The sequence below is a fragment of the Lagenorhynchus albirostris genome, chromosome 15, assembly GCF_949774975.1.
Source record: "Lagenorhynchus albirostris chromosome 15, mLagAlb1.1, whole genome shotgun sequence".
Taxonomy (NCBI): Eukaryota; Metazoa; Chordata; class Mammalia; order Artiodactyla; family Delphinidae; genus Lagenorhynchus; species Lagenorhynchus albirostris.
The window spans coordinates 68,836,863-68,859,316 of NC_083109.1; the positions used below are offsets into that span (position 1 = coordinate 68,836,863).

Below are 22,454 nucleotides of genomic sequence, written 5' to 3' on the forward strand. Positions count from 1 at the left end.
AACAACAAACTTGCCCGGAGCTCCAAGTGAGTGATCATACGTTGAAAACAATGGCAGAGCTATTTAGATAGAAATAAAGCCACAGTTTCAGAAGACAGTGAGGGGTTTGAGACAGGCTGGGACCTGGGATCCTTTGCTGCAGTGCTTGAACCTGGACAAATGTCTCCTGGAGCAACAAAATACAAAGAAACTATACGGGACTAAAAGTAACTGTGAGTATGTGCAGTTGGGGCAAATTATGAACAGCAAGATACAAAAAGACCAAAATTCAACTGCCACTTCTGAGGTGCTGGGGGCAAAAGCAGGGTCCTGAGCATGATCCTGCACACAGCACCACCAAGGGGGTGGGCAGACCACCTGTGCTACCCCTCTGGCCCGACCCACCAGTGCGCCCTTACATTCACCCTATTTATGGAACCAGCTCCCGCACCGCCCTCCCCCCTCCCGCCTCAGGGAGCAAGCAAGGGAACCTGTTACTTGTTTTCACTCCCTCCTGCTGCAGCAGGAGTCCCAGTAAAACCTTGCCTGAATTCCTTGTCTGGCCTCTTATCAATGTCTATTGATTAAAGAGTCCAAGAACCCAGGTCAGTAACAGTTCTGCTTTACGTTTCTGTGACTGTCCACAGCACACAAATCTCAGCATCAGCCTGAATTATCAAGCATCTGCATTACTACAAATAGTGACTTGTTTTAAGAAGAAATTAGTAGACCGAAAGCCCAGTGTCTTTGGTATATTGGGAGGGAGCTTATCAGCCATAAATGTTCTCTGCTGCAAAGGATAGAAAATTCAACCCCCAGTGCCTGAAAGAGAAGGACATGTATTATTTGTTTCAGAGGCTCCCAGACTTTCTTGGTTCATGGTGTTCCTTGGACAAAAGGAATACCTAATAGTTGTATTTATTAGTTAGGTCCAAAAAAACACTTAGTATTTATGGCCTAACTACTTAGTGGCCATTTAAGAAAATCGCGTACATTGAAAGGAAAAATATCTTATTTCTGTTTTATTTCATTCTTAAATAACTATAATTAAGTAACTCAATTTAATTGCATTCTTAATAACTTTCATTTTTAAAAACTACAGTTGCTTACCATGGGATATGTATGCCTTTGGGGCACTGCACATGTTCTCAGGCCTTGGAGTCAGATTGGACACTGCCACTCTCACTTCCTTTTCCACACTGATTTTCATGCAGCACATGTTTTTCTTAATTATTATTATTAATATGGCAACACCCATAAAACCAGGTTTGCAAAGATATGATGTAATTGAAAGGACTGTAGGGCCATCTAATAGAAAACTGTGAACTACCTTGAGCTAGTAAATCACACCCTGTCTGACAGATATTGAGCATCAATTTATTTCCCTTGAAAATTTAAAATATCCCACAGCCACTTTATGAATTCACTCTCTCTGGGGTGCTCTCTGGGAAGTGCACGTTTATTTAACAAGAAGTCTGGAGTAGCTGGTCTTGGGGTTGTCTGGGGCCTTGGTGTCATCAAGGATCCACACTTCTGGCAAGTTGCACCTCATGATCTCAAGGTGGCTGCCATGGCACCAACATCACATTTTTCCCACAACAGTGCATCAAAGAACAACCTTGATGAAGCAAAGATAGACGTGTTGGGTCCCCAAAGTAGGACAGGGCAACAGCAATGGGAATGGTCCAGCTAAACATGACAAATGTCTAGTCAGCAAATGTCACAGCCATGGCATTACTGCCAAGGACGTCTGAAATGCTCAGAACTGTGTAATAGGCCTCATTGGTCAGGATGTAGATGAGTGTCATAATTGGCATAGAAATCCCAATGGCCAGGGGCAAATTTCTTTCTGGGTTTTTGATTTCTTCTCTTACAAAATTAAGGGTGTCCCAACTTGAGTACGAGAAAGGGCAGAGTACTCTGCAAGTGCTCAGAATGTCCCTGGCACAATTTAACAAGGCCCATGACAGTGATGGCAATGAGTGCCAGGACCATGACATAAGTGGACATGTCCTGCACATGTGTGCAGCCATCAATATGAGAAAGGAGGATAGAGTGGTTTGCCAGGATAAGATGCAACCTGCTTTTATACTCCATTTGGACCTGGTGGTGGATGGCAGACAGGTGCCGACAGATGCAGAGATGTCTTAAAATGTTTCTGTGCAAACAAAGATAAAAATTAGAGGCTTTGGTCATGTCAACCAGACCTGGGATTGGAAGGCTGAAAAGTTTTCCAGTCAAACAATTTCTTAGGAAGACATCATTTCCCTAGTGTACTGGTTATCCTGGTGGTTTGGGAGATCAGTGCATTGCATGTGGAGACATCAGGCCACACAAAAATCTCACGTTGTGGAAATACATTGTTTTGCTTGAATGACATTCAGATTTTCTCAGGAGAACCACTGGTTTTGGAGCTACTGAGTCCAATCCTGGCTCTCGTGGGGGAGGGGCATGCAGCAAGGACTGACAGCTAGTTGGCCCAGGAGTCAGGGAGGACAAATATCTGGATCTGAGACTTGAGTGAGCAGTAGAAGTTGGCCAAGAGGGCAAAAGAGAACTTCAAGCAGAGGGGATGGCATGGGCAGGGACGGGGTGAGGGTGCAGGGCTTACCTGGCAAATCCTTTATGGTGGTTCATGTGGCAGGAGTTGAGTCCAGGGTAGACCTGTGTGGCTGTTATGGGAGTTGAGTTTGGCATTGACTGCCACAGAAGGTGCTAGAAAGTTTGAAGTCAGGGAAGGATGGGATTAGATTGACAGGCTGGGGAACAACAGCAACCACCATGTGGTGTGGTAGAAATTTTCTGGGCGTTCACAAAATGCCTTTCTTTTTCCTTCTGGTCACACCGCTAGACTGTGTTTCCTAGACTCTTCTGTGGCCAGGTGAAGCCATGTGATTGAGTTCTAATCAGTCAAATATGGAAGGAAGTGGTATTTGCCATTTCTAGGCCTACCCCACAAACCACCCCCTGCACAGTCCTCCACATTCTCCTCCCCCATTGGCTGGCTGGTGCAGATGATCTGAGGACCTAGATGGTGGATCTCCAAGGTGGAAGTAGCCTGGCTCCCTGAGTCACCATGTGATGAAGGGCCTGCTCTGGACTATTCTGTGAACAAGGAATCAATTTTTACTATGTTAAGCCATTGAAATGTTGGGGTTATTTGTTACGCACCTACTCTGACTAATGAGAACCATAATAAGAGCTACTAGTTGTTGGGCACCTGCTCTGAATTGGGCACTGTACTAAGGGCATTGTCTCACTTAATCTATACACCAGTTCTATGGGGATGGGTACCATCATTAGCCCACTTTTACATACAAGGAAACTGAGGCTGAGAGAGAAGCTAGGGGGCACAGGTGGAGAAGCTTGATCCCCAAACCTGGACCCAAGTGCCAAACTGTGCCCTGCTGGTTGCCAGTTTTAAAGGAATGGATTGAAATTGGGTGAGGCATCAGACATAGAGAACAGACTTGTGGTTGCCAAGGGGGTGGGTGGGAAAGGGATGGACTGGGAATTTGGGTTAATGGATGCAAAATATTTTATATAGAATGGATAAACAACTAGGTCCTACTGTTTAGCACAGGGAACTATATTCAATATCCTGTGATAAACCATAATGGAAAAGAATATGAAAAAGAATGTATATATATATATATGTATAACTGAATCACTTTGCTTTACAGCAGAAATTAACACAACATTGTAAATCAAATATACTTCAATTAAAGAAAAAAAAAAGAAATTGGTTGAAGCAAGAAGACCAGATGAGGAGTTGTTGTAGTAATACCAGCTGGGAGTTCCTACCTGTGAAGTGGGAAAATAATAGATTATTGTGAATATTAATTATTGAAGGAATGCATGTGTGGTGTCCAGTGTAGGGTCTGCAGTTGGCAGGTGTATAATGAATATTTAATTTTTTTTCAAGAGCCTAAGTAAGAACCGATGAAGGCTTGGGTGAAAACAGGAGAGAAATATTCCAGGAGCAGCACTTGGCAGGACTTGGTCAAAGAATGAGGGAGATGGGGGAGTTGAGGGTTGGACAACCATCTTATGTTGCAGGGAGGAAGGGAATAAGAAACATCTTGTACAATGTGCTGTGGGTGCAGAGGAGGGAGAGAACAGGTCTCAAGATAACCAGCAAGAGAGCAGCCCCAACACCTTCTGAGATATGCAAATGTTCAATAGAGACGCTGCGTTCCAGGGCCTCGAGCTGCAAAGAGCTCTCAGCAAACTGTCAAACCCTTGTCCAGAGGCGTCTACTTCTGTCCCGAAGCAGATGCTTTTCATCTACACGATCTTGAGCAGGTTCTTCAACTTCTTTGTGCCTCATTTTTATCATCTGAAGATGGGGGTAAGAAGTCATAGGACTTATAGGGCTGTTGTGAACATGTGCAGAGCGCTTAGCACAGCGTTAGATGGGTAATGAGTTATCAATAAATGGTGGAAATTTTCATTAAAATTCTCTTATCCCTGACATTACTTCTCTATCTCTACATGCAATGCTCAGATAATAGTTATATGAACATCGAAACAGCATCTTTGTCTGTCTTGATCACTGCTACATTTCCTGCCAGCTCTTAGGACAGTGGCTGGTTCACAGTAGGTGTGTAAATATTTGTTGAATGTATGAGCATCTTTGAATGTATGAGTAAGGAAACCCATCTCTCTTTCCTTCCCTGCCTCCCTTCTTTCCTTCTTTCTTTCCATCCATCCACCCATCTGCCGATCCTTCCATCCATCTCTTCTTCCATCATCCATCCATCCATCCATCCATCCATCCATCCATCCATCCATCCATCCATCATCTTAGAAAAGCTTAACGCACAAGTTTTTTTCTTTCGGTTGTGAGTGTAGTGGCTTTACCCACAGGTTTTTTTTTTCTTTCAATTCAAAATATGTGTAACACAAAATTTACCATTTTAACCATTTAAGTGTATAGTTCAGTGATATTAAGTACATTCATGTTGTTGTGCAACACCTCCAGAACTTTTTCGTCTTCCCCGACTGAAACTGGGTACCCATCACACAATAACTCCTCATTCTCCCCTCCTCCCAGATCAAGGCAGCCACCATGCTACTTTCTGTCTCTATGCATGTGACTACTCTAGGTACCTCACATAAGTGGAATCACACAGTATTTGTCCTTTTGTGACTTAGCCCACAATCACAAAAGCTGTGTGATCCTGGGAAACTTAACCTTCCCGAATTTCCACTTCCTCATCTGTAAAGTGGCTGTAATAATAGTACCTACCTCATGGGGTTGTTGTGAAGTTTAAATGAGATAATACATATAAGGTACTTAGACCAGCACTTAGAAAGTGCTCAGTAAATATTAGTTCACATAAATACATATTCTAAATCAGCAGGCACTGATATTGTGCTTATCATGTGTCTGACTCTGTCATAAACACTTTATGATCTTAACTTATTTAAGCCACAAAACCCGATGTCATTGGTACCACCACTATCATCCATGCTGCACGGGAGAAAAAATAAGGTGCAGAGAGGGTAAGCAACTGCTCAAGGTTACTCAGCTGGTTCACGGAGGAGCTGGGATTGAAATCCAGGCAGCCTGTTTCCAAAGTCCACAGGCTTTACCATTGCCTCTGCAATCTGCAGAGATGGTCATCCGTCTACACCCTCAGTCCTGGATCAGCCTATCAGCGTGAGTCTGTGGAGGTGCCGGGGCCTCAGACACAAGGAGGTGTCCTTAGAAGTCCATGGAAAAATCACTGAAGATGAGTTTACCGTTACTTCCCATGTGTGGTCCTGATCTGGCGGGGCCCTCCTCGTGTTCACTCACACACGTGGGTCTCCTCTGGGCCCCGGTGGTGACCAAGGGGGCTGGGGATCAGGGCCCTCCATCTCCTGCTGGGGCAGACCTGGAGCCCTCCCCAGGTGACGCAGCAAAGCCGACGCCTTTTGCCTTTGCTGGCAGAGAGCTCAGCAATCCTTGGTCACCCCCTGCCCTGCCTGGTTAAGGTTAAAAGCAGTGTTTCCTCTCCTGGGCCTCAGGGCCGCCTCCTGCTGGGCTTTATTGCTTTCTTGACACCCTCGGGAGCCTCTGTAGCCCTTTAAAAGGGGCAGAGCCTGTAGTGGGCTGGCAGCCCCGGTCCTGGAGATAAGAGTGTCCTGTCCTGGAGAGCAGGTGCGGGTTTTCCAGCCAGCGCAGGCCAGAGTCCCGTCCTGAGTCACCTCCGCCCTGATGTCTGCAGAGGTGAGTACACTGCTGGCCTCTTCCTCTGCAGCCTGGCCATCCAAGCGGGTGCTGAGAATTAATTCAAGATGGGGGCACTGGGGGGCTTCTTTCTGGGCTCTCCTCCCATCCGTGTCCCCCTCCGTTTCCCCCCCTTCAGGCAGCTGCATCCATGTGTGACCTGGAGTTCGGTGGCGTCAAGGTGAAGGAGCCCAGCGAGGGGGGCAGGTGGCGTGGGTGCTGGTACGAGCGGTTTGTGCAGCCCTGCCTGGTTGAACTGCTGGGCTCTGCCCTGTTCATCTTCATCGGCTGCCTGTCGGTCATCGAGAACGGGACCGACACTGGGCTGCTGCAGCCGGCACTGGCCCATGGGCTGGCCCTGGGCTTGGTCATCGCCACGCTGGGGAGTATCAGGTGGGAACAGCTCTGAGCACTCTGCCTGGTGCCAACCTGGGGAGCCAGGCAGGGAGCAGAGCTGTGGGCAGGACCCCTGGACACATGCCCAGGATCCCAAAAGCAGTATGGGTAAAATGTGGGTTGGGTGAGGGGTCAGGCTGCTTGGGTTTGAATCCTGGCTCTTCAGCCTGTGAGCTCTGTGGCTTTGACTAAGTCACTCCCCAAACCCAAACTTCCCACCTATGAAATGCGAACAGTGGGAGTATTTTCTAAATCTTATTTCTCAAGCCAACACATGAAGGAGAAAGGCCAGGTAACTCGTCCAGAGTCCCATGGTAGAGCCAGGAGGCAAACCCAAGCTGTCTGTCCTAAACCCAGCATCTCCTAGGGGAGGCATGAGAATGAAACGATGTGAAGAGCTTAGTCTATAGTAAGCGCTCAGTCGCTGTTGGTTGCTGTGTTATTGTTACCTTTAGGACGGGGCGTTTTGCCCCAGCCTAGGGTAAGGCAGAGTTATGCAGAAGAACCTGCCGGGGGGGTGGGGCAGGGAGGCCTGAAGAGTTCCCCTTGCATAGCCCTCCCCTGGACAGGAGCTCCACCGGGAGGTCGTGGGCTCCCAGGAGAACCAACCACAATGACAAATGTCTTGGATGGAGTGTCTGTCAGGGGCCTCTAGAACCTGGTTGGTCTGTATTTAATCTCACACAGAAAACTGATCTGAGTAAGGAAATTGAAATACTGTTTCCTAGAAAAGCAGAATGGAAAGAGAACTTTAATATTTCTCTCTAAATATCTAAGGGAAGCTGCAGGTGGGATGAAAAACACAGAGTCTTCTGTTCAACGACGGGTCTGGGATTGAAGGCAACCTTTGTCACTGCTTAGCTGGGTAACCAGGGCAATTAGCTGAACCTCTCTATGTTCAGTGGAATAAAAGGGGATGGTAATAATAGCTGATATTTATTGAGTACTAACTATATGCTAGTACTCTATATGAACATGTATTAATTATCTTTGCAACAGCCTTTATGAGGTAGGGATCACTGAGGCACAGAGAGGTTATATAAGTTGCCCACGGTCATACAGCTCTTCGGTGGCAGAGCTAGGGTTTGAACCCAGGCCAGCTGGCAGGAGAGAACATCGCTTTGCGCTTCAGGAGACTGCCTACCTGAAACGCCAGCCTTTTATTCAGCCATCTGTTTTTTGTCAACAAATATTTATTCGGTACCTACCGTGTGCTCGGCACTGACTCTGAGGTTATTGGAGCGCCCGACACAGCACCTAGCACCAGAGTAGGTGTTCAATAAGTATTTGTTGAGCAAACCATGGATGAGTAAACTAAGAAGGTGTCTTGATTGTTTTACTGTTAATGAGTGTGAAGTGTCCCAGCCTTCTCCTGGTAGAACCACACTCTGAGTGACAGTGTCTCTCCCCGTTTGGGCTGCGGGACCTGGTGGTGAGGCTGATGGCCGAGAGGGTTCTAAGTCTCCCTCCTGCAGGAGGCCGCCCCACCTCCACCTTCACCTCTCTGCTTTGGCAGAGCCCAGGCTAAGTTTGGTCATGGACCTGAATTGAGGCCAAGTAAGCCTGGCTGCCCCTCTCCCTGCCGGTCAAGTCTGAGATCAGCTGGTGCTTCCTGATCCTGCAGGAAGCTCACCCAAGGGCCTGTGCACAGAGCTGCACCTGACAAGTTGGGGCAGCTGGTCCTGAAATGTCAGCATGTTGGACAAAGTCCCTGTGTCCAGAGCCAGGGTCCTCTGTCCAGTCTCAGCTCAATGCCCTGTGCCCATTGGGTGGGCAGGCCCATTGGTGGGCTCTAAACATCTGGGTTGACATGGGGGGGCCTTGGGGTCACTGTCCCTCTTATTGGGTGTGTCCATCCCAGGCACCAGGGGGATTGGTGAGCCAACCTCTCAGGATAGTTCCTTCATCTGAGTGGGACTGGATAGGATGCCAATGGGGGTAGCAGGGCACTGGGGGCGCCTCTAGGCTCTGGGGCTTGGACTGGTTGAGCATCTTGGTGAAAAGGAAGGCTCTTGGCCCATACCTTCTGGAAGGACCAGCCAACTTGAACCAGCCCTTTGACCTAGGTTCGACTTGGTCTAATCCCCTTCACATCCCAAACTCCAGATCCCAATCCCAACTTAATCATGAACCTCTAGCCTCGATCCTGATTCCCAGTGCCATTTCCAGGAACCTCTAATCTCAATTTTACAGGCAACACTAGTCACACTTTCAGACCAAAAATAGAAATTTTACTGGTTGAGTTCCACCAATAAAAAATTTTATTGGTTGAGTTCAACCAATCAGGAGCTGCTGTTCAGGGCCTGGTTTCTTCTAAGGAGAGACTCGGATACCTGTCTTGTGCTGTGAGTTTGAAGCCTGGGGTCTCATTCTGACCTGTGGCCACGGCTCTGAAGGGCTGGATGCAGCTCTTAGGGGGTCTGGAAAGAGCTGAGGGACAGTTTCCCACCGTATTCTTGTCTGGGCCACCGTGGGGTCTGGGTGTAGGACAGGAATGGTGCTGCCCTCCCCTCCCAGGCTCTCCCCCACCACTTGGCACCTCGGGGAAAGTGGGTGTAATTTGGTGCCTGTTTTCTACCTGGGCTGCCCTTGACGGACTCCGGCCCCCCAAGGCCATCTGGGGAGGTGGTGGGGCTGCTGGGGCCCAGTGCCTGGGCCTTGGCCTCACGACTCCTTCTGCTTTTGTGGGTGACAGTGGTGGACACTTCAACCCTGCGGTGTCCCTGGCAGCCATGCTGGTCGGAGGCCTCCACCTGATGATGCTCCTTCCCTACTGGATCTCCCAGCTGTGTGGGGGGCTGATTGGGGCTGCCTTGGCCAAGGTGGGTGATCCCCCAGGGGGCTGGGCTGGGGGCTTTTGCTCTGATGGGGCTGCTGGGGTGGGTGAGGGGCAGGGAGTGGGGACTGTCCAATTCTTTTTTAAAAAATTGATTGATTGCTTGATTGATTGGCTGCGTTGGGTCTTCATTGTTGCGCATGGGCTTTCTCTAGTTGCGGAGTAAGCAGGGGCTACTCTTCCTTGTGGTGCGCGGGCTTCTCATTGCAGTGGCTTCTCTTGTTGTGGAGCACGGGCTCTAGGCGCGTGGGCTCAGTAGTTGTGGCACGCGGGCTCAGTAGTTGTGGCTCGCGGGCTCTAGAGCGCAGGCTCAGTAGTTGTGGCGCATGGGCTTAGTTGCTCCGCGGCATGTGGGATCTTCCCGGAGCAGGGCTCGAACCCGTGTCCCCTGCATTGGCAGGCGGATTCTTAACCACTGCCCCACCAGGGAAGTCCTGTCCAATTCTTTTCCTGTTGCCTCCCATGGGATTGGGTGGACCTTTCTACCTTGGAGGGGACACTCAAAGGGCCTTTGGTTTCCTCCAAACCCACCCTGTTCTGTCTGTGTCTGGACACAGCCCTCCCTAGACAGACCAGGAAGCAGAATTCAGGACTCAAGGTTTCTGCTCCTGAGTCCATTTCTGGATTTAGACAATTCTATTTTTTTCATTCATTCATTCATTCACTTCATTCATGCTACAAACATCTCACTAAGCACTGTCTGAGGGTACAGGATATACAGGGTTATTCTCCTTGAGAAACTCCTGAACTAACTTCTCTGTGTGTTCTCCAGTTTGCCTGCCTTTAAACTGAGTTACTCTACCTTAAATGGGAGTTAATGCTCAAATTACTGGAATCCTCCCATTCCGGCAGGAAGGCTAGCTCTTCCTCTCAAGCCACAGAATTTCTATAGCTCTACACGTAACTCCATGGAAGGACTTCCCTCCTCCCTCTTTGCCTGCCTGACTTCCTTGTTTCCTTCTTTCCTTCTCTCTCTTTCCTTCCTGCTGTTCTGAAGTCTCAACCAGGGACCCTTCAAATTGGAGGCCTTGCTTGGCTTGTGTTGGGGGTGGGATTGGAGGGAGTGGGGAGGTGGAAAGGGGTGAAGGGGGCACCCTGTTAGCTTGCCTGGGGTTTGGTCTGTATCTCTAAGCGCTGCCCATTGCAGACTTTGGTCTCGAATTCCATCTTGCTGTCGTCCCTGCCCTGGTCTCCCTGTGCCCCCATTTGAGACCCTGCTCCCCTGTCTGTTTATAATGGGGCCCAGACCTTGCTGCTCTGATTCCCAATGGAAAGCAGTGCTGGGACTCTCCCTCAGGCCTGGTCACTTGTAAACTTGTCCAACATGATGGAGACCAGTGTGGGGCAGAAGTGGTCATTCACTGGGTGCCCTCCCACCTCCCCAAGCACTTGGTAGAATCCTCTCATTTAATCTCCAACTTGACTGGAAGCCTGCATCAGTCCTTAAAGATCACTCCCCACCTGGGCCCAGGGCTATTACCATGACCACACCTACTTTACAGAGGCGGAAGCAGAGGCGCAGAGAAGGCAATAATTTGCCCAAGTTCAAATGAACTGGGGAGCAGCTGAGCCTGGATTTGAGTCCCGGGTCCAGAAGCTTGTCTGCACTGCAGTCTTCCCTTCCCAGGTGTCGTGATGACCCCAAGGCCGATTTCCTGGGAAGTCAATGGGGCTTAAGCTTCAGGGCTCTTCTCATCCCTTTGAAGGGGCCTTTTAGGGGGCTGGTAATGTGTTTACCTGGGTATATGTGTTTGCAAAGTTTGTAAAAATAAGGTATTTTAGTATTCTTTCTCAAAGAGGGTCATATAAGTTACATACCCTTCAGGCCTACAATACCTGGAGCCACCGCTGGGTTATCCCCATTTACAGAAGAGCAAAATGAGGCTTAGGGAAGTCCAATAGCTCAGGCAGAGCCGCACAGTAGGAACTGGTGGAGCTGGGATGTGGGTCCAGATATGTCTGACTGCACCTTGGACAGGACCCTTCCCTGGCTCAAAAGGATGGGGCCCCTCCCGTCAGCTCCCAGCTGTCTCTCCACCCGCAACATGAGGCTGAGCACTGCTCTCTGCAGGCGGTGAGTTCTGAGGAGAGGTTCTGGAACGCGTCTGGGGCAGCCTTCGTGACGGTCCAGGAGCCCAGGCAGGTGACGGGGGCAGTGGTGGCAGAGATCATCCTGACGACACTGCCTGCACTGGCTGTATGCATGGGCACCATAAACGAGAAGACGCAGGGTCCTCTGGCCCCATTCTCCATCGGCTTCTCTGTCACCTTGGACATCCTAGCAGGGTGAGTGCCCCTTGGCTGTGGGACCACAGTGCTCAGCCCTGGGCCGAGGCTCACCCCTGGAGGAGGGCAGGTCTGCTGAGCTTACCTGAGGGTTTCCAGTAGAAGCCACACAGGTAATGTACACGGGGGAAGTGGGCTGGCAGGAGGCAGACAACAGGGAATGGCGGGGACTGTGGCATCTAAGGAGGCCACCACCACGCACCTCTGATAAGTTAAAGCTGTGTGGGAATATGGGCTTGGGGTGACCCTTCTAATTTCATTCTAGGGAAGTCAGAAGACTGGATTTTTATGTGAATTTTCTACTTTTTGTAGTATCAATAAACCATGTCTGTGGACTGTGTTTATCCTGCCAGCAGGCAGCCAGGTTTTAGCCTCAGACTTACAAAGAGCTTCCACACCCATTGTCTCATTTATCTAGGGCCTCTCAGTAGGCTTGGGAAGGGATTAAGGAGACAAAGGATTATTTCTTCCCTTTTATATATGAGGAAACTGGGGCTCAGAGAGGACACAAGTGACTTATTTAAGGTCATTGGGAAGTGACAAATTAAATGAGAGATCTGGGACAAGGGCCCCTGCTAAATATAGGGGATGAGGGAGCTCCTTCCTACAGGCCAACTCCTCCCTTTCTTCTTGGACACAGGACCAAGTGTAGCCTTTCTCTGCTCTGCCTCCAGCCCTAAGTCATCCTTTGGGAGGTGGAGTCTGGGGAAATGCATGTGCAGAGCTGTGGCAGTGCTTTGATGCCTCCTAGTGGCTTTTGGTTCACTTATAAGCCTACTGACTCATCCAGTTGGCTTTGGCTGCTGGCCACAGAGTGGGGTCTGTGAGGGGTGAGGCCTGAGTGAGGACCCCAGCTTGAGCGAATGGGGCAAGGGTACAGACACCGGGACTAGAGAGGTGCTCTTGGGGAACAGTCCCTCTTTGGGAGATGCTGGGTCCCTAGCTTGTGGTGCAACAAAGGCCTCAACCAGGTCAGCTAGATTAGAGTTAGCACTTGCACATGAATTATAGGAGAAACATGGGCTCTATGAGGTATGTACTTTCATCTCAGCTGAAACACAGAGAAGTTAAACAAAGGTCATAGCTAGAAATAGCTGGGCTGGGTTTTGAATCTAGGTCTGCTTGACCCCAAAGTTCATGTAGCTGAAAACTGCTTCCTTTGCCTTACCACCTCTGGAGGAGGATCCATCTTCCTTCCTGCCGTCACTGAACAGGCACTACTTGCTGCCCATTCTTCTAGAAGGGCGTGTGGGGAGTGGCAGACTGTAGGGAGGACTCTGGGGAGGGGGTCAAGCCTTTCACTTTGGAACCTCCCAGATCGCCATGATATGGTAGCTTAGAGGGGGGTTCTGGGTAGCATGTGACTTAGGCCCACTTGGGGAAATGAACTTGGGTGAGTCGGGGCTCCTTGGCTGAGATTCTGCCGAACATTGTGGCTGGGTGTTTGTAGAGGAGCTGTGTCTGGAGCCTGCATGAATCCTGCCCGTGCCTTTGGACCAGCTGTGGTGGCCAACCATTGGGACTTCCACTGGATCTACTGGCTGGGCCCGCTCCTGGCCAGCCTGCTTGTAGGAGTGCTCATCAGGTAGGAATGTGACACAGGGTCATGGCCCATTAGGTGGGCATGGTGACAGTTCCTAGAACATCCAGGTCTAGAGGGCTAGGGTCTCGCTTGGGTTTGGAGAAGAGAAGAGGAAGCCTTCTTCAGAGGCAAAGATTATGGCTCTGGGACCTTTGGTGGCAAGTGACAGAAATCCATCTGAACAAAGCTTTCATCATAAAGGGGAACTCATTGGCTCAAATAATTGAAAAGTTCACAAGTGGCCCTGGCTTTGGTGGGAGCTCAGACAGTGTCTTCAGGGCTTGGTCTTTTTAGGCTCTACTGTCCTCTGGGAAGATTTCATGCTTGGATAGGCTCTCCAGTAGAGGCAAAGATGCCCACCAGGCACTCCAGACTTACATCCTAGCAGGTTAATAGCTGGAAACAGAGGAAACAGAACAACAGCTCTTACAAAGGTCCTGGCTCTGCTGTTCTCTGAGTTGGACTGGTCCAGCTTGGGCCATGTCTACCTCTGAATCGACCTCTGTAGCCATGGGGCCAGGCACTCTTATTGGCTATGTCTGGAGCATGAATCTTATCCTGGAGTTGGGGTGAGGTCAGCCTCATCTGAACAACTGTATGGACTGAAAGTAGGGGAGAAATAGCTCCCCACAGGGGTGTTGTACAACTCAAGGGACCCTGTCCACATAGAACACCATGTTAGTGGTGTCCCCAAGAGCATGCATGTCATGAGATGCCAATCACATCAGACACAATGTGAGCAGTGCTCCCTGGAGCTGGGCAATGGGTAAGAAGGTTGATAGTGTTATCAGAAGGATAATATCCGCTTGACTGCTTCTCCTCCAGCTCTCTTCTTGTGAACCTCAAGGATCCAGAGTGTCCTTCCTTTCTACTCCAGGTTGTGCAGGGATACAAGTAGGTACAGTGCCCGCTGTCTGGACGAGGACAGGCACTGGGCTGAACTGGTCTAGACTGCTTGCATCACTGCCTGTCTGCAGTCCTGGCTTAGCCTACAGATTAGTGAAAAGCATCACAAGTAATTCTCTGATGCTTTCAGAATGGTAGAGATGGGGATCTTCAGGAAAAGGGTTAGAGACCCAACAGGAAAGAGTTTCTCCCTCTCCCCAGGGAGATCTGGCTCTTGAGGCTGGAGAGGCTCAGGAAGGCATCTCTCTGGAGAATTCTGGGCCTGGAGGCATTCGATGGAGGGTTGGGTCTCTCCCGGAGATGCAGAGACCTCACTGGACCACCTTTTTTGTAGGTTCTTCATTGGAGATGGGAAAACCCGCCTAATACTTAAGGGGCGGTGAAGCTGAGATGGTGGAATTCCTGCCGCCCTAGGGGCCCTCAGTGGACCTGTCCTGGACTGCAGACCAGACAGGTCTGCATTTCCTGCCGGGGCAGAGCTCTGAGAAGTGACTGATACGCTTCCCCTGACTTGGGTCTGGCTTTTCAGATGTGCAGGTTCTTTCGAATTCCTTTGTGCTCATCAGAGACCTCAGCCTGGGGAATGTGTTGCCAGCAATGCCCAGAGACAGATAGAAACAAGCACAACAGAAGAGCTTTTCTTGACAGGGAAGGTCCCAGGAGCAGAAGAATGGGTGGAAGAGGTGGCCGTTTATGTGTCTCCGCTCACTTCCCTCATCCCCTTTCTCCTTCTCTTGTTCCCCGATTCCTCTGTTATAGAAGGGCCTTCTTTGGTCTGTTTCCTTGCGGCCTGTGCTGTCAATCTAGCTTTGCAATAAACAGTCCAATGTTTCCTTCCGTGTGCCCACTGGCTGGCCTTTCCTTTCAGAAATGGACACCACTGGGGGGGAAGCAAAAGTCTGGGTTGAGCTTTAGCTGTCCAGAGTCTAATTAGCTCGAGCCCAGCTTAGAGTCCAGGGCCAAGGCAGGTACTCAGAGTGCAGACCAACCCAAAGCCCATCTGCCTCTCAGCCAGGGCCAAGGGAGCTCTGTCCGGAGCTCAGAGTCCGTTCTAGAGTCCAGTTTGGACTCTGGTCAGAATCAGTTCCAGATCACAGACCTCAAGACCCTGCTGAAGAGCCCAATGCAGACTCCAGGGCATGGTTTAGTGCCCAAAGCTATCCAGGACATGGACTGACCCACTCATGGCACTCCAGCTGGGGATGTGCGTGGGTATGGGGGTGGGCCAGAGCTGCAAGGATTTCCCAAGGAAATATATAATGTGGCATAATACAGGTCTGGAGAGACAGAGGCATTTAGATGGAAGATACGAGTATAGTGAATAACTAAGGATAAAAAAAGAATAAAAAGACACGTTCTGAAGTTCACACCTTAAAAGTAGAGTGTGTATCTTCTCTACAAGAATCTATGGGTAATTTATGGAAGGTGATCATTCTAACACCGCAAAGGGGTGCTAGGGAAAAATAATTCTCAACAACGAACAAAAACATCACCCACTTCTACCAGACAAGCAAAATACTCACCTGAGTAAAAAGGAAGAAAATGCTCACTGGAGAATATTACCAATACAATGAGAGATTGCCTGTTGAGAAAATGGACACTACCCAAATATCCAAGACATTTTGGAGAAAAAGAGAATAATAAATTTCAATAACAACAAACGTAAAGAGAAGAGCTACTCAGACAACCTGTGTTCAATGATGTGAAGGTAATTGTAAAAATAGCTACTGACACTAATTGAGCACTTTCTACATGCCAGGATCTGCTTTGTGTTCGAAACGTGGTAATTTATTTCATTTTCACAACTGTACAGGTACGTATTATTGTTATTATTATTATTTTTTCATGTTACATATGAGGAAAGTGAGGCACAGAGAAGTCAAATTACTTACTCAAGGTCACTCAGGAAGTGGCAGAGCTGAGATTCAAATCCCAGTGGTCTGGCTCCAGAGTCTGGGCTCTTATAATGTTCATGTAATCTTAAGACATATAGCTGCACCTAAAGACAAATAGCGGGGGCTTCCCTGGTGGTGCAGTGGTTGAGAGTCCGCCTGCCGATGCAGGGGACAAAGGTTCGTGCCCTGGTCCGGGAAGATCCGCGGCTGGGCCCGTGAGCCATGGCCGCTGAGCCTGCGCGTCCGGAGCCTGTGCTCCGCAACGGGAGAGGCCACAACAGTGAGAGGCCCGCGTAATGCAAAAAAAAAAAAAAAAAAGACAAATAGCGAACATTAACTCATGGGGTTAAGAACAAACAGAATTGTTAACAGGGGAACTGTGCAATAATAGGAAGAGCCGTTAGGGTTAGTCAGGAAAGGATGAGTCTTTGCTGGAAGAACATCTAGTAAGAACTTGTAATTTATCCAGTAGATCAGATGAATAGGCTGATAGGAAAGGATGGTAAATGATGTGCTCAAAGAACCCAAGTGAAGAGAGGGAAGGCAAAGAACTCAATGAAGGCAAATTCAAGACCCAGCGTACGCGCTGATGGACCTACTTCAGCTAAGAAGTAGGACTCTGGAGTCAGCTGAACCTGGGTTCAGATCCCAGCTTCACCACACTTACTAGCTGTGTGACCCTGCCTGGGCAATTTATTTAAGCTCTCTGAGCTTCAGTTTCCTCAGCAACAGGCATATTGTGTGGGTCCAATGAGTTAATGCAATGGGAAGGACTTAACACGGCACCTAGCATACAGTAAATGTTCAGTAAAAGTTTGAAATCAGAAACAACACATTAGAAAACTCACAAAGAGTGAAAAACATTAAAAGTTACTACATCCTTTGGTGAAATAAATAATGAAATCAACCTTTGGTAATCTAGTAAATAACAAAATAGTTATTTATATATATATATATATATATATACGTGTACATACACACCCATGCATCCACGTGTACAGCTAACATTTATTGTTTATTATGTGCTGGGCACTGTGCAGAATGCTTTCCATGCATATTTCATTTAGTCCTCACACAACAATCCCATGAGGTAGTGTAGTGGGTTGAATAGTGTCCCCACTTAAATTCATGTCCACTTGGAACCTCAGAATGTGACCTTGTTTGGAAACAAGGGCTTTGCAGACCCAAGGAAGGTAAGGGTCAAGACGAACCATACTGGATTAGAGTGGGCCCTAAATCCAATGAAAGTGTCCTTATGAGAGACAGAAAAGGACACAGAGAAAGTGGCCATATGGAAGGACCAAGGCAGAGTTATGGTATCACATGATAGCACCAGGAGTCACCAAGAGCTAGAAGAAGCAAGCAGGGGTTCTCCCTGCAGCCTTTGGAGGGAGTGTGGACTGCTGACGCCCTGATCTCAGACTTTTGGCATCCAGAATGGTGAGAGAATAAATACCTGTTTTTTTAAGTCACCGAGGTTGTGGTCATTTCTAGGGACAGCCTCAGGAAATGAATACAGGTAGCCACTCTTACTCTTCCCATTTTCCAGAGGAGCAAATGGAGATCCCAAGAGATGACATTACCCAGAGTCACATAGTTAGTACATTGGTGGAGCCAAAATATAAGGTACGTTTGACTGCAGGGTTCATGATCTTTGTCATCACAGGTTACTATTGCTGAATAAGGGACAGTATGTCGCCTGACTACTTGCCCCTTAGTCCCCCATGAAGAGGGGGACAGAAGCACGTGTATGATAACTCTTCTCACTCCTAACTTGCAATTGGATTTCAAGTCCCGCTCTTCATATCCATTTCTAGACCACAAGCTCTCAAGAGGAAGATCAATGTTAATTCCTCTTTGTGATTCCACATTACTGGGCTCACTGCTGTACAGAAGGGACTGAGTACTTGTTGACTGAAAGAATGGCATAGGCGGATCCTGATGACTCTCAGATTCATTCCGACCCTACAGAGTAGAATCCAAGATTGACCCAGATCACCTAAATTTACCTCCACCCCACCTCCTGTCTTCTCAGGAACAACGAGGTCACAGAATTTTAGGATGTTAGAGCTGGAAACTCTATGGCAGTAGTAAAAAGCAGTTGCTACGAGTTTGGATTCTGAGAAAGATCCAAGTTTAAATCTCAGAACATTGGCCTTTTTGCTGTATAAGTTTGAAGAAGTTATTTAACTTCTCTCAGCCTCAGTTTCCTTAAAATGGGAAACCTGCCTCAGAGTGTTTGTGAGGATAAGTGTTTGTAAAGCATTAGCACAATGCCTCATACCTAGTAAGTGGACAGTGTGATAGCTCTTATATTTATTATTGTCTAATCAAAAAAAATTTTTTCCCCACACTGTGTGGCACGCAAGATCTTGGTTCAAACCCGTGCCCCCTGCAGTGGAGTGTTAACCACTGGACTGCCAGGGAAGTCCCTCTAATCAAAGGTTTTGAAATGTGCAGGTATCAGAATCATGGCAAGGGAGCGGAGCTCTGGCAAGAAGATTCTAAACGGACTTTGCACGCATGTATTTTCTCAATCAACTATCTTCACATAAGGATCTTTGGGCCTCTTGAGGGGAAGATGTTGGGAAGCACTCATGCTGTCCAATCCCAAAACCCAGAGAGGCGAGCTAAATAATTTGACTATAATCACACAGTGATCTAATGGCAGAGCTCAGTTAGAATCCAGGATTTTGGACACACTCTCTAGTGTTTTTTTCTACTGCAGCAGGCATGTGCTGCTTTATACCCTTGGAGCACAAGTACTGATTCATTTCCTTTTGAGAGAATCGTCTTGAGTCCTCATATTCTGTGTTGTAGAGAAGCCTAGTATTATGTTCTCGCATCTTCCCTCACCAGACTGTCCAAGAACTCTGAGAGTTTAAGCAATCCAAAGGGGAAGTATGCCAATCTTCTACCTTCATGTCCTAACATTTAATTTTATTTTTTAAATATTTATTTGGCTGTGCCAGGTCTTGCAGCATGGGGATCTAGTTCCCTGACCAGGGATCGAACCCAGGCCCCCTGCACTGGGAGCATGGAATCTTAACCACTGGACCACCAGGGAAATCGCTTTATTTTACTTTTAATATTAAAAAAATTTTTATTGAAGTATAGTTGATTTACAATGCTGTGTTAGTTTCAGGTGTACAGCAAAGTGATTCAGTTTTATATATATATATACTTTTTCAGATTCTTTTCCATTTTAGGTTATTATTTATTTTTGCTGTGTTGGGTCTTTGTTTCTGTGCGAGGGCTTTCTCTAGTTGTGGCAAGCGGGGGCCGCTCTTCATCACGGTGTGCGGGCCTCTCACTATCGCGGCCTCTCTTGTTGTGGAGCACAGGCTCCAGACGCGCAGGCTCAGTAGTTGTGGCTCACGGGCCTAGTTGCTCCGTGGCACGTGGGATCCTCCCAGACCAGGGCTTGAACCCGTGTCCCCTGCATTAGCAGGCAGATTCTCAACCACTGCGCCACCAGGGAAGCCCCATTTTAGGTTAGTAAAAGATTGAATACAGTTCTCTTAGCTATACAGTAGGTCCTTGTTGTTTATCTATTTTATCCATAATAGTGTACGTCTGTTAATCCCAACCTCCTAATTTATCCCTCCCCACACCCTTTCCCCTTTGGTAACCATAAATTTGTTTTCTGTGTCTGTGAGTCTATTTCTTGTTTTGTAAATAAGTTCATTTGTATCATTTTTTAAGATTCCACATATAAGTGATATATTTGTCTTTGTCTAACTTACTTCACTCAGTATGATAATCTCTAGGTCCATCCATGTGCTGCAAACGGCATTAGTTTATTCATTTTTATGGCTGAGTAATACTCCATTGTGTAATATACCACATCTCCCTTATCCATTCATCTGCCCATGGTCTTCCTGCTCTAACTTTTTACTTCATGCCCGCTGCAGCTGCCATTTTATAGCTGAGTCAGTCACACTTGTCTCGGCCAGGGTGGTTTCTAGAAAGAGGGGTTGTTTACTGACAATTCCACAACTTCCACACCAAGCACACCTGTGTGCTCCACCGGCTCCATGCTCATGTATCCAAGCAACTCTTAAGGCCGGGCCTTTCGGGTCTTGCCCCCATCCCCTCTATCCCCACACTGCCATTTTCCTCCAGAGTCCTACCACCTCAAAGTGGGTTCAGGCATTCGCCTCTCTTGGGACCCAAAACCATTGCTTCACTTCTGAGTCCCTGGACCCACCATGGTGTTTGGAGGTTGTGACTAGCTTTGTTCCTTTTGGTGTTTGAAACACAAAGCATTCATTCTCCTCCCTTAAAATCTAATTGCCTTAACTGGTTTATAGGAATTGAAAATTTGTAGCCTTAGAGATTTTTTCCCCCTTACAGATTTAAAGTCTCTCATCTAACTCCCACACGTGGGTCAGTTCACAGACTTAAATCTCTATAAAGGAATGGAAGATCAGGTAATCTTGTGGAACGATTATGATGTAACAACGCACATGAATATTGAGCCATTTTTTTCTTTTTAATATTTATTTAGTTTTTGGCTGCATTCAGTCTTAGTTGTGGCACACAAGATCTTTCATTGCAGTGCGCGGGCTTCTCTCTAGTTGTGGCACGTGGGCTCAGTAGCCCTGTGGCATGTGGGATCTTGGTTCTCTGACTAGGGATCAAACCGGCATCCCCTGCATTGCAAGGCAGATTCTTAACCACTGGACCATCAGGGAAGTCCCTATTCTGAGCCTTTGTCTCTGTTTCCTCTAAAAACGTTGTGGCCATTTACTCAAGGAAAATATAGAAGATGTAGAGGGACTCTCAGATACTGACCCTGAGCAGTTATAATTCTTGAGAACCTTGGGTGCTATTGCAGTTGGCTGCTTATAAAGTCCAGGTGAGAGATACACTTTGTCTGGAATCTACCTCATGTCTAGGTGAACTGGCTCTAGATCCATCCTATGATTCTTCTGACAGTTTCTAAGAGTATAGTTGGAAATACATCCTCGGCAAGTGACAAAATCTCTACACTGACTCTATGACCCATGGAGTTGGAGTTGTTATGGGAAGAAGGGCTAAGTGGAAGCCACTGGGACTCTTTAAATCAAATAGTAAACCAAAGGCACCACCGTATCTGGGGAAATCATGTCAAGACTTGTTCCAGCAGCAGAGGCTGTGGTTGAGTGCCCCTCCAAGAACACACGCAGTGTGTGCCTCCAAGACTAACTCCACTCTAGAATTAGAGCCAAACGTTTTCTGGGACAATGGCAGTGACAGCTATCAGAGGACTGCAGCACAGGAATAGCTGTGGACTCCCAAGAGATCCCTGCTAGCTGCGGGGAGAACAGTGGGCTGGAAAGAAACTGAAATTCTCTTGAGCTACGAGGATCAGCTTTTATTAGCCCTTGGATAAGTTCTCTTTTTCCTTGATAGAAGACAGCCTTCAAATTATGGCAAAAACCAACGGGAGTCATTTATTTTAGACATTTATTTCACATACAAGTTTTCAAGAAGACATCTAAGTGAACATTAATACAAAACAATGAGTAGACATACATTTATACTTGGAATGCATTCAGAGGTAAAGGCTTATCACTACACAAGTCACTCAGACGCGCCTTGCATTTGGGGCTTCCCCAGCTCCCTCAGAGTTGAATTGTGTCTGTCACTGGGCACCAGAGCTCCCAAAATAGGCTTTCTCCACTGCAGCTACCTGCCACTGCCTATCGAGGTGACTCAGGGGCTGCCTGCGGTTGAACATGAGTGATTTGTCCTTTCTCCTCACTGAGCAAGCTCCCGGACTGCTCACAGCATCCTCTTGCTAAAGTATGGGGTGGATTCAGTGCGGCCCGAAATGCTGCCTGTGGTGGCGAGCCAGGGCAGTGGCCTGGTCTTATAATCCTTTCCTCTCTACATGGTGCCCCATAGCCTCACAAAACATCAGAGCCAGAGTGGTCTTGGCAGTCATGCTCAACTTCTCTTCAGATAAGGATATCAGGCCCAGAGAGAGGCTGATTTGTCCAGCAACACTCAGAAAGTGGTAGCGACAAGAATGAAACTTGTCTTTTGGCTTCTGGTCTAACGCTCATTCTACGTGCAGGCTGCCCTGAACTGTTTAAGCATATTGTGACGTTTTCCTCTTTAAAAAAACTAAGGTTTCCTTCCAGATGAATAAAGTAGGTTGTATGTGTATAATAAAAATGCCAGTAAGAATCACGGCATTTGTGGAAGTAACAAAATAAGCCTATGCAGGGATACAACCAGGTTCCAAAGTTCCAAATCTATATTTATCTAATCTACAGTATTAGATAAATATAGATTTAAGTCGTTGGTTGAGGTGAGTTGTAAGCTCTGTTTTTGTAAGTTTCTTTGTTCCAGCAGCCAGAAGAAAAG

At 47.8% G+C, this 22,454-nt stretch overlaps 1 protein-coding gene across 1 annotated transcript; it reads left to right on the forward strand.

The window, feature by feature from the left end:
* Positions 1-6,169: 6,169 nt before the first annotated feature.
* On the forward strand, positions 6,170-14,825 carry AQP8 (aquaporin 8). Its single transcript, XM_060123895.1, has 6 exons — positions 6,170-6,196; positions 6,336-6,589; positions 9,288-9,414; positions 11,500-11,714; positions 13,165-13,299; positions 14,537-14,825. The coding sequence occupies exons 1-6, from the start codon at positions 6,185-6,187 to the stop codon at positions 14,583-14,585; spliced, it is 792 nt and encodes a 263-aa protein (XP_059979878.1). The 5' UTR covers positions 6,170-6,184; the 3' UTR covers positions 14,586-14,825.
* Positions 14,826-22,454: the final 7,629 nt, after the last annotated feature.

What these genes read in the sequence shown, in the direction of transcription:
- AQP8 (XM_060123895.1), top strand. An exon ending in GCCACGCTGGGGAGTATCAG is followed by an intron (nt 6,590 to 9,287) that starts GTGGGAACAGCT and finishes TGTGGGTGACAG; the next exon opens with TGGTGGACACTTCAACCCTG. An exon ending in CTTGTAGGAGTGCTCATCAG is followed by an intron (nt 13,300 to 14,536) that starts GTAGGAATGTGA and finishes CCTTTTTTGTAG; the next exon opens with GTTCTTCATTGGAGATGGGA.